Raw genomic sequence first — 12,338 nt, 5'->3', positions numbered from 1 at the left:
TACAGGCGTGAGCCACAGCGCCCGGCCATGAATGACTTATTTTTAATATAAATGAGAGGATTCAGGGTTATCTTTAAATCTTATAAAAATCTCACTTCTCCTCCTTTATACTCCAGGATGTTTTCCTGAGTAAAACCCCCCAGGGTGGGTTATGGCTAGCACACAGGGGACATGAGGCACCCACGGCCCACAAGTAGTATGTGTTGCATTATGTCACTCACTGTCCATCAGGTGTGACCACATGGAGAGTGGTTCAAAGTAACCAGTGCAACACTTAGGCCTTCTACTGACTACCTGCCTCCACCTCTCAGCCAGCTGGCCCAGGAAGCTCTCAGCTTTACACATGCCAAGGGGTGACTACTGTTCTTTAGGCCTCCTGAAATGTGAAATTCTGATATAGCAAAGGTAGAATCCCAATCCTAGGTCAGCAAGGATTTCACGTTTTAAAATTCTCCACACTACCAGGAAAAGGTCTCTTGTGCATTATAGACAGAGTCCTGGGCTGGTTATTTTCATGAGTGTCTTAGAAACAGAAAAGCAGTAATAGTTGAATTTGCTGTAGACACTTGTTGAATATCATCAAGATCAGGTCCCAGGACTTTGACATATAATGTGAAATCTTATGACATATAATGTTAAACCTTAAAAAAAAAAAGCTGCCATGCTTCCAGTATATAGCTTCTATCATATTTAAAAGGAAAGAGGACTAAACATACTAGAAACAAAAACTCAGGTATACAGAGCACTTGCTTAAAGTAAAACCTGAAATTCCAAATAAAATCCTGATCTGGGCCTGTTTCCGCCATTTGCTGGGGGGCAGATGCTTCCTAGAGCTCTAGGAGTCTCTGCTTATTAAATGCCAAGGACTGACCTGTTCATCCCTTCACTTCCACTCACCCAAAAATGGGGGGCTATAACCATGATTCTTCATCATGGAATGATATAAAAGAAATTTAGAATTTTTACAGTGCTTTGCTCTTAAGTCTTTTGTTTTTATGATAGCTAAGTATAGAGAAAACTGAATTGAAAAGACCAGGTTTCTATATTCAATCCTGCTAATTTCTTGTTCCCCACAAACGTCCACCTTGTCATATGATATTAAACTTGGCTTGCCTTTCTCTCTCGGTTGTTTCAAAGTTGCATGAGCAAGCACCACATACCTAAGCAACTGTTTGATCTCTAATCTAGGGCAATCTAGTCTTCCCACTTCATCCACCCAAATGCAGCCTCAGCCTGGATCTGAACCAAATGGAAATAATTTCCTGTCCACCTGGTTTCCCTCCTCCATAGTTATCAGAGTCATGCTGGTTTTCAGGACCACAACTCAGAGCCCTTTTCTCCTTCAATAGGGCAGAACACCAACTCTGTAACTGCACCATGCAGTGGGATCAAGATCCTCACCCTCTCAGTGAGAACCTGCTCCTGGCCTAACCTCCCTCTGTTCATTTCTGCCTCAGTGGTCTTTTAAATGGCAAATTTTTAGAAGGTGAAAGGCAAAGATATGTCTATTTAACTCAATGTCAAGCAACAGCTGGAAAACCCTTCTATCTGATGGCGTTGAGGCACGGAACAGCTCCTTCTTCCACCTTAGGATCTCCTGGCATGGATGAGCCCTGCCAGGCTGTCGGGATGCCTGTGCCTCGGCCAGTCTCCGCTCTGCCCTCAACGTGGCAGCTGTCCCATGATGCTCTCCATTAAACCAAAGCCCTGAAATAGGATCCAGTCACAGAGCAATAGCACCCCACGGGTTCCAAACTGGGTGGGAGGACTGCTGCAGAAGAGATCTAAGTAACAGATGGATGAGAGAAGAGGGGAGGCAAGCTTACCTTAAACATCTCTTTCATTCAATTACATTTGAGACCTTATTTCAGTGATGGGGAAAGTCTGACCCAGGAATGAACTTTCCATCAGAAAGTTCTCTGTAACTATAATACAGTTTTTCCACTCATCCTAGAGTTTCCATCTGTTTTTAAAAAAATTTTTGGCAAGAGGAGGTCCCACCACTCATTACAGGTAAGGACTCTGGTGCCTGGAAAGGTGACCAAGGGATATGACATGCTAGCTGGAGTTAGAACCAATACTAGAAGCCAGGGCCCTACCCAGGTGTGTCACACAGGGCTCAGGTGGCTCCATTCAACTTACTTCATGGTTATCTTTCAGGAGAAACCTTTAGATTTTTTTCTTAAGTCCAGCCTCACTCCCTAGTGGGTGAGGCAGACCCAGGGAATGACCTCAAAATAATAGTGGAGGCAGTCACTACATTTATCCACGTGGACCGCACTCACTCCACTCATGTATTTACGGTTGTTTTCAATACTACAATGGCAGAACTGAATATTTATAACAGAGACTGTGTGGTCTGCAAGCCTAAAACATGTACTATCTGGCCCTTTGCAGAAAAAGTTTTCTGACCTGTGACATAAAGCTGTAAAAACAATGCCGAATAACAATTTTCAGTCACTCCTTGACTGAGAAAAATACCAGGCCATAAGATTATATTTGGAGCAGCTGTTACTAGGGCAAAAACCCAACTATTTAATAAATGGTATTATCACTAATAAATATTTAATAGAAAAAAACTTCTGATTTTAAAGGGACTGAATTATTTTCTCCATATTCTCATTTCTTCTTTTCATAGATGTTCAAGCATGGCCATTCAGAAATTAGAAACTGCACCAACAGGGACAACTAAGGACTCACTCAGCCATCAACTGAGGTGAGTTTTACTCCAGAGGCAGAGGAAATGGATGGGAATAGGAAGCCCTTTCTCTTATACAGGGTGTGAGACACCAAGGCCAGCAACTATCTTTCTTTAGTCTTTTCCTTCTATGGTAACACTACTATTTCTTCTACTTCTACTTATTTCACCTGGCTTGAAACAACAGATGGCAATGTGCTTTCATATACCTACTAGGAATGATATAAATGTTGATTATTGAGTTTTACAATGCTGTCATAAAATAGTTCAGTACTTTTACCTTTTCAAAGATCCTCCTCATCTATTACCCTCAAGTGAGCAAACCAAAAAAATTGGAGGGGCAGGGCATGTGCAATTCTCCCTCAAGTTCAGAGACCAACCTGATCAAAAAGTTGTTTTCCAGTTGTATTTGGCTGGATTGCAAACTCCAGCTCTGCATCCATGGTGGTAACTCGGACATTGATCTGAAAAACAGAACAAAACAAATGACACTTAGCTGAGTATTCTTTCTCTTGACAACCTCCTGAGCCATCCACATAAACTCAAAGCCACTTAGCAGTACGGCAATAGTATGTTCCTTTGACATCCATTCTTATGCTACTCCCAAAGTGTATACACAAAGACACACCGCACGCTCTCCAACTGTGGGACAGCTGAAGGAAGTCTCAGCAAGTGCACAGTTTGGATTCAAATGTATGGCCTCTTTGTTCTAATAAAGCACAGTCACACTTAGGTTTATGCGGTTTTCTACAAAAACACTGCGATAACTGTTACCAAAAGGGAAGCAGACAGGGCTCTTGGGGCACCAGGGGAAGAGTTTATACCAAGGAAGCCAGTGAAGGGAAAGGAGCTTTGTACTAGAAGGCTCACAGCTATATTAGAAACCATCTAAACAGCTGAAGAGAGAAATAATGCAAGTACCAAAGACAAAGACAGAATATTACATAGCAATATAAAATGGTAATTATGAAGATAGTAGAAACTGGAAATTACCTCTAAAATTAAAAATATGACAAGTGAAAGGGGGAGGGTAGGAGTGAGTGGAGGTAAAAACTTACCTATATGGGTACAATGAACACTATTCTGGTGGTGGGCACACTAAAAGCTCTGACTTAAATGTTGTTTAAGGTATCCATTAACAAAAACATTTGTACCCCCTTAATGTTTTGAAATTAAAAAAAAAAAAAAAAAAAAAAGAAAGCAAGCTTACTGGAAACCAGAAAAAAATGACACACAAAATGGTACATACTCTATCAATGCAAATATGGGAGATCTATCTAGACAAAAGTAAAATGCAAAAATGAAAGTAGTATTATTAAAGAACACAGGGAACTGAGGTTGTGGTGACAGGAGGACCTTAAAATGTTTTTAATATTGCCATATACGTTTAAAAACTTATTTAAGGTAGTTTTCAAATTTACCACTAGAGAAAACCCAGATTTACTAAGCACATGAAAAACACTCAAATCTGACTACCTTTGTCACTGCCCCAAAGGAAACTAGCAAAGCCACACACCAACTGTAATGCTTAAATTTAAGAAATACTTGTTTCTCACCATTTTTCAAGTGAAATATATAGATGCTAAAGTGACACCTGTCCTGGCTTCTTTCTAACACAGGCATAAATGTATGGAGGATATAGACTAACTACACCAGTATTTATCTGACAGAGTAGCCAGTTAGGGTACCAAATACATTAAACACTCACCAAATGTTACATGCTATTTCAGGAACAGAGTTATTAGTCTTTATGAAACATTTCTTTGGCCTAACATTAAGAGGGCATGATAATTTGAGAGATCCTCTGATACACATTCAGAATGCCTTAATGGCTCTCTGATATTACTAGCATGGAAAGGGCATCATTTTCCAGATTTTTATTATTTTATTTTATTTGAGACAGGTTCTCTGTCACCTGGGCTAGAGTGCAGTGGTGTCATCATGGTTCATAGCAAGCTCAAACTCCTGGGATCAAGAAATCCTCCTGCCTCAGCCTCCGGAGCAGCTAGGACTATAGGCATCTGGCACTACACGTAACTAATTTTTCTGTTTTTGTAGAGACAGGGTCTTGCTCTTGCTCAGGCTGATCTCAAACCCCTGGGCTCAAGGGATCCTCCTGCCTTGGCCTCCCAAAGTGCTGGGATTATAGGCATGAGCCACTGCACTCGGCTCATTATCTAGATATTTAAAAAAAGTTTTTTCCCCAATCTCAAGTCTACAAGTTAAAGAACTAAAGTATACTGAGAAGCAAGAATAGACATGATTTCAAGTCTTTAATCATACTAAAAATATAAAAACCTAAGTTTCTTTCATATCCTCCTGGCAATAATTTTTTGTTCTTTAAAAAGAACAACAACAAAAATTATCACAAAAGGTTGCCATGAAGCATAAAATAAAGCAAGCATCTCTCTCAATTATGGTTGAGGACACATACCAGCGATGGGAAAAATAGCCCCAAAGTCAGATATTCCAATAACAAACCCAGCTCCAAATTATATACACAGAAGCCAACAAGACATATCATATTAAAAACTAAAGCACAGGGGAGGAGCTGACAAATGCAGTGCACCGGGTGTGTTGTGCTTTTCTTTCTCTGTTTATGGATTCAGAATCTGAACCAAGTAATGAGGACTAAAGGCTACTACCTGGTTAACACACACACACACACACACACACACACACACACCCCAGAGTCTATGCATAGGAGATTTTAGACCCTAAATTCTAAATTTTGATCACTTATAAATTTGAGGACAGTGAGAAAATGTCATCTCTTGAAACCAAAGCTAATAAGTAACATTAAAAAGGTGATACTGGGCCGGGCGTTGTGGCTCATGCCTGTAATCCTAGCACTCTGGGAGGCCGAGGCGGACGGATTGCTCAAGGTCAGGAGTTCGAAACCAGCCTGAGCAAGAGCAAGACCCCATCTCTACTATAAGTAGAAAGAAACTAATTGGCCAACTAATATATAGAAAAAATTAGCCAGGCATGGTGGCGCATGACTGTAGTCCCAGCTACTCGGGAGGCTGAGGCAGCAGGATTGCTTGGGCCCAGGAGATTGAGGTTGCTGTGAGCTAGGCTGACGCCACAGCACTCACTCTAGCCTGGGCAACAAAGTGAGACTGTCTCAAAAAAAAAAAAAAAAAAAAAAAAAAAGGTGATATTAACCATTTTGCAAAACTGATTAACAGGAATTTTGAATAAGCTAATCCAAACCTTATATAGGCCTGGCGTGGTGGCTCACGCCTGTAATCCTAGCACTCTGGGAGGCCGCGAGGCTGGTGGATTGCTCGAGGTTAGGAGTTAGAAACCAGCCTTAGCAAGAGCGAGACCCCGTCTCTTCTATAAAATAGAAAGAAATTAATTGGCCAACTAATATATATAGAAAAAATTAGCCGTGCATGGTGGCGCATGCCTGTAGTCCCAGCTACTTGGGAGGCTGAGTCAGAAGGATTGCTTGAGCCCAGGAGTTTGAGGTTGCTGTGAGCTAGGCTGACGCCACGGCACTCACTCTAGCCTGGGCAACAAGCGAGACTCTGTCTCAAAAAAAAAAAAAAAAAAAGAAAAGAAAAGAAACCTCCTTAAAATTAAAAAAAAAAAAAATCAAGTCAATTTTAATATATGTATATATTCATATATAGTGCATGCTCTATAATCTTTATGTAGAGGTTGAGACAGAAGTACTCCTGAAATCTAAACAGTTGAATGAACTCTATGTTAATAATCAATGCCCAAGCTGCTTTAAGTTAAGGAGTGTGTCATTACCTACTAATGTTTCCCACTGGGGGTGCGACTGGCATTTCAGACAGCACAAGTGTTCATTCTGGAAAACCATTCCAAGTACTGGGGAATGTTTACCATCTCTGAGCCCATTACTAAACACAGGTGTCCCCCAGGCATTGGAACATCTAAAAGAAACACCCCCTCTCCCACTTCCAAATGCTTTACAGGGAAAAGGGAGGGGTGCCTCTCCAGACTAAGGACCATACGGGATGGCAATGCTTTTTATTCTATTCCATGTTTCATGTTTATTAGAAAGACTATGAAGATTATTTCCAATTTTATAGATAAAATAATGTGCTGCAATGTAGCATATTAAAATGAGACATTTATTCAGATGGCAGGACCATTTATATACATAGTTTGGTCTACTTACCCAGAAGCTTGAAAGGAATCAGGCTTTAGCAATTGAGGAAGCATACCTATTAATAAATCCCAACTCTCTTTTTTTTTTTTTTTTTTTTTTTGAGACAGAGTCTCACTTTGTTGCCCAGGCTAGAGTGAGTGCCGTGGCGTCAGCCTGGCTCACAGCAACCTCAATCTCCTGGGCTCAGCGATCCTACTGCCTCAGCCTCCCGAGTAGCTGGGACTACAGGCATGCGCCACCACGCCCGGCTAATTTTTTGTATATATATTTTTAGTTGGTCAATTAATTTCTTTCTATTTTTTGGTAGAGACGGGGTCTCGCTCAGGCTGGTTTCGAACTCCTGACCTTGAGCGATCCGCCCGCCTCGGCCTCCCAAAGTGCTAGGATTACAGGCGTGAGCCACCGCGCCCGGCCCCAACTCTCCTTTTTATTACTGCAGTATTAGTCCATGGTAAGCAATTATGTTTAGCGAACTATACATACTTGGATGCCAGCTGATTCTTGCATTTGCAATAGTGCCACAAAAATCAAGTGGGACTGTATGGTTCTGATATACATGAGGATGGCCCCACGAAAAACTGAAGTCCATGGGCTTAAACATACCACCACACAAATCCAAACTATGTGCAAACACTGGAGAAAAGAGTGCATGGTTTGCAATTTTTATTGTCTTGGTTAATTCTGCCTAGATCACACACTATTATCAAAGACAATATTCACTAAAGGCAGCACAATCACATGTGTAGTATATATAAGTGCATATAATATGCAGTTATTTAAAAACATTGTTAACATTCTACTTTGGTGGGGGATGGTGATTAAAAGTTTAATTTTGATCATGTACCTCCCCCATATACACACATAAAGAACCATGTGGTTGATGGTATAGATGATAATTTAATAACTCATGGCTTCCCTCTAAATGCTACTCCATTTGAAGCTAAGACACAAAGTCATTTAGAATTCTAAAATGTTAAAAGATTTAAGGAACATACACTACTATTTATCATGGACATTTATAAATTTAGATATGGGGATTAAGTGGCACTCTATAGATTAAAAATATTTATTTTTAATATTTAATAGTCTTCTTATAGTTACATATTGTTCATAATTTTAGAATAATGACTTGGGCAGAAGTCAGGAAAATCTGGTTATTAAAGATGCCTGAACCCCTCAAAGAAAATGAGGTTCTAATGAATTTATTTATATTTTTCATACTGACCATATTTAGCAGAAAAATCGTTCCTCTTTTTTTGCCCCAGACAGTAGCCTAGCTTAGTAGGTGAGTTGTGTTTTCATTTTAATAGGAAAGGTGAGTTTCTGGTACACTACTAAGATCAGTATATGCTACTGGTCTGTGGTGTTTAAAGAGAAATGCCTAAAAACAAAAATAGGAGTGAACTTAATTTCTAAAAAAAGAACAAACTGGACATTAAAACTTACATTTAAGAAAAACTCTCCATTTGATTAAAATTGACTGGAGTATTTGCACCAGGCCACTTGACTTTATAATGTATATATTATTTAATATTAGGATTTAACACATAAACCCATCTTTGCTTTTTTAATGAAGTTAACAAAAACCTAATTGTAATACTGCCTCTATCTTCACTTTGCTTAATAATCTACTATTCTTAAAAATTCTATTTGTTATTCTTATTATGGGATAGCTCAGCTCAAAACTTACAACACAGGAATGAACTATACAGTTTTATTCTTCTCTTGTTCCATGGCCACAGACCACAAGCCCAACTCCCACTTAACATGCCCTTGGGAGTCATTCAATCCACAAACACCAATTAAATATGGATACCATGGTGGGTGCTGTGAGCACAGAGAGGACTTAGCCCTCTCCTGCCCTTTAGGGGCTTACAAATTGAAATAGAGACATAGAGATGTCTCAAATGGATATATCAAATGGCTATCACATACCACAGTGGATCCCAAATCTGACTCATCCTTAGAATCCCCAGAGGAGCTTTCCAAACACCAGAAATCTGTATTTTTAAAAGTCACTCAAGGGGCTGGGCGTGGTGGCTCACACGCCTGTAATCCTAGCACTTTGGGAGGCCAAGGCGGGCGGATTGCTCAAGGTCAGGAGTTCGAAACCAGCCTGAGCGAGACCCTGTCTCTACCAAAAATAGAAATAAATTAATTGACCAACGAAAAATATATATACAAAAAATTAGCTGGGCATGGTGGTGCATGCCTGTAGTCCCAGCTACTCGGGAGCCTGAGGCAGTAGGATCGCTGAGCCCCGGAGACTGAGGTTGCTGTGAGCCAGGCTGACGCCACGGCACTCACTCTAGCCTGGGCAACAAAGTGAGACTCTGTCTCAAAAAAAAAAAAAAAGTCACTCAAGTGATTTTGAGGACAGGCCAAACATGGGGATCGCTGGAATGCAAGAGCATGGGATCTGGAAGGCCTGAGTTCAAGAACTAGCTCTGTAACCAGGGGACCCCAAGGCAGATGACTTCCGGCCCCTGGGCCTCAGTCACCTGATGTGCAGAGCATGTGGACTTAGACTCATGGCCTGAGGCCCTTGCCCACTCTGAAATGCTAGGTCTAGGTTATGAAGTCACAGGCCAGGTGTGTTGCAGAGAGTGCTCAGTGGAGCTTAGAGACTCTGGTGTGAAGAGCCTCCTTCTTAGGGCACATGGGCTGATGAAATGTGATGTCCAATAAACATCACCTGACCACCAGGAGATAAATAACTCACTGGAATGCGAGAAAAGGCTGTCTAGAAGATTGTATACCTATGTTCACTTTTCCAGAGGGAACACACCTCTATAGTCAGACACACAATGGCACACGTGTTATTGCTCCAATGCAATTGACATTGAAGGTGTCAAATCCCAGCCTGTTTTGTTTTTAATAAACTCAACAACTATTCACCTTATTAAAACAAAATAAACCCAGTGTCCTCTTTGCTTATAACCTTGAGCAGCTATGGGGTTGTGGCCCCAGCTACTCAGGCCAAACCTGCTCACACTGCCCCTCATTAGTAATATGAAGTGGCTGGAGACCATTTTATGTGCCAGAGATCTTCTAATTCTGACATTTTATATCTTAAAAGTATCTTTTGTGGCTTGTGACACCATCCCAAGCCAGTGGTTATGTAGTTCTCTGAGAAATTATTTGAGCTTGAATGGGAAAGGGTCAAAAAGGGGATGCAGTGAGGACAGTGCTTTGAGATTTCCTAAGTCTGGAGTTGGGGCTTTCAGTTTCTTTTTTATTTAGCTGAAAAGCTTTTTCATGTCTTGTTACGTTAATACAGTGCAGAGGTCCATGCTTCCCAGATTGTTCTGCCCTTAGAGGCCCCCCCCCCACAAAGCATCCCAAACAATCAGTATTTTTCAGAACATACTTTGGAAAACATGATTTAAGTTTTCCCACTTTAATTTTTATTGAGAGACAAGGCTTCCCAGGCTGGAGTGCAGTGGCATGCTTACAGCTCACTGCAGCCTCCAAACTCCTGGACTCAAGTGATTTTCCCACCTCAGCCTCCCAGGTAGCTGGCACTACAGGTGTGAGCCACCACCACCACCACCTGTTTTCTTTTTCTTTTTTTTTTAAATAGAGACAGAGTCTCATTATGTTGTTCAGGCTGGTCTTGAACTCCTGGCCTCAAGTATTCCTTCTGCCTCAGCCCCCAAAGTGTTGGGATTACAGGGTGAGCCACTGTGCCTGGCCTTTCCCAGTTTAATTTTATCAAAATGGTATCAACAGTGTCTTCTAAGAGTCTGAGGAATGAAAAAAAGATACCGATTTGACAATTGAATACTGTATTTTACTTCTAATCCATGAATAATTGCTGGAGTTCCCCACTTTGGTAAATAAATCTATTTATGCAAATTTGCCTTTGGGAAGTGACCATTCCTCTTGAAATGCAGTTGACTCTAGGTTTAAGATTACTTCTACAGGAGAGCAAAGTGGCTCATGCCTGTAATCCTAGCACTCTGGGAGGCCGAGGCAGGTGGATTGCTCGAGGTCAGGAGTTCAAAACCAGTCTGAGCAAGAAGTGAGACCCCTGTCTCTACTATAAATAGAAAGAAATTGGCCAACTAATGTATATAGAAAAAATTAGCCGGGCATGGTGGTGCATGCCTGTAGTCCCAGCTACTTGGGAGGCTGAGGCAGTAAGATTGCTTGAGCCCAAGAGTTTGAGGTTGCTGTGAGCTAGGCTGGTGCCACGGCACTCACTCTAGCCTGGGCAACAAAGTGAGACTCTGTCTCAAAAATAAATAAATAAATAAAAAAGATTACTTCTACAGTCTCATTTTTTACACAATAAATTCAAACTGTATTAAAAACCTGACACAGGAGGGAAAAGTCCAAGATCAATTCCTCCACAAACATTATAAGCAAGCAACCATTTGAGTCTTAGGAAAAAGAACCAGATTTTAGTAGCCAGAATAATGCAGGAAAAAAGTTTGCTGTATTTTTAAGTACTCAAGAACCAGGAAAATAGAAAGGGAAATTCAAATTCAAATGGGAGCATATGAATGTTTGAATTTTAGGCAGTAGATTCAGTGGTAACAGATTAATCCCTGTATTATCACACCTGCATTTACTCAGAAATTAGTCTGAGTAGAGCTATCCAACCACCAGTAAGATTACATTGAGAGCTTGACCTTCCATATCGTTTAAAATGTCAGTGCTGTTTTCCAACATTCCAACCCTCCTCTAAAGGTGCCAATTCAGCAACTTTTAATAGCTTTTAAATATTTGGATAAGACCTTTCAAATACTTAGAAATCTACTTCCTCTGATGGGAAGTAGATACAGTAAACTTTCCCCCACAAAAGGGAGTGTGACAGGAGAAAATTCTTACAACTGATGATAAATGAATTACAAAAGCTTTTAAGATGCTATTTTGGTTCACTTAATTGGAATTGGGTACCATACTGTATTTTGATTTTCATGTTGAGTCATTATGTACTCTTTTTAATAACTGCTTCATAAAATACAATGTACCATAAAATTCAGTCATTTAAAATGTTTAATTCAGGCCGGGTGTGGTGGCTCACACCTGTAATCCTGGCACTCTGGGAGGCCGAGGTGGACGGATTACTCGAGGTCAGGAGTTCGAAACCAGCCTGAGCAAGAGCAAAACCACGTCTCTACTATAAATAGAAAGAAATTAACTGGCCAACTAATATATATAGAAAAAAATTAGCTGGGCATGGTGGCACATGCCTGTAGTCCCAGCTAATTGGGAGGCTGAGGCAGAAGGATCGCTTGAGCCCAGGAGTTGGAGGTTACTGTGAGCTAGGCTGATGCCACGGCACTCACTCTAGCCTGGGCAACAAAGAGAGACTGTCTCAATAAATAAATAAATAAAAATAAACTAAGATGTTTAATTCAGTGATTTTTAGTATATTCACAGAGTTATGCAACCAACAGTGCTATCTAATTTTAGACTATCTTATCACCCCAGAAGAAACCCTATGGCTGCTAGCAGTCACTCCTCTTTACTCCTAATTCCCCA

The 12,338-nt window shown here is 40.7% G+C and overlaps 1 protein-coding gene across 2 annotated transcripts in view; it reads right to left on the bottom strand.

Annotated features, from left to right (window-relative positions):
• Positions 1-12,338, bottom strand: part of EZR (ezrin) — a 52,261-nt gene that overhangs the window by 20,910 nt on the left and 19,013 nt on the right. For both annotated transcript variants that reach the window (XM_012759634.2, XM_076002826.1), the window contains one exon: positions 3,079-3,162. In XM_012759634.2, coding sequence (XP_012615088.1) covers positions 3,079-3,162 — 84 coding nt within the window. The remainder of the gene's footprint in view (positions 1-3,078; positions 3,163-12,338) is intronic.

Source organism: Microcebus murinus, chromosome 5 (assembly GCF_040939455.1).
Source record: "Microcebus murinus isolate Inina chromosome 5, M.murinus_Inina_mat1.0, whole genome shotgun sequence".
Classification (NCBI taxonomy): Eukaryota; Metazoa; Chordata; class Mammalia; order Primates; family Cheirogaleidae; genus Microcebus; species Microcebus murinus.
The sequence above is the reverse complement of the archived record's forward strand: the minus strand, read 5'-3'. Positions and strand labels throughout refer to the sequence as shown.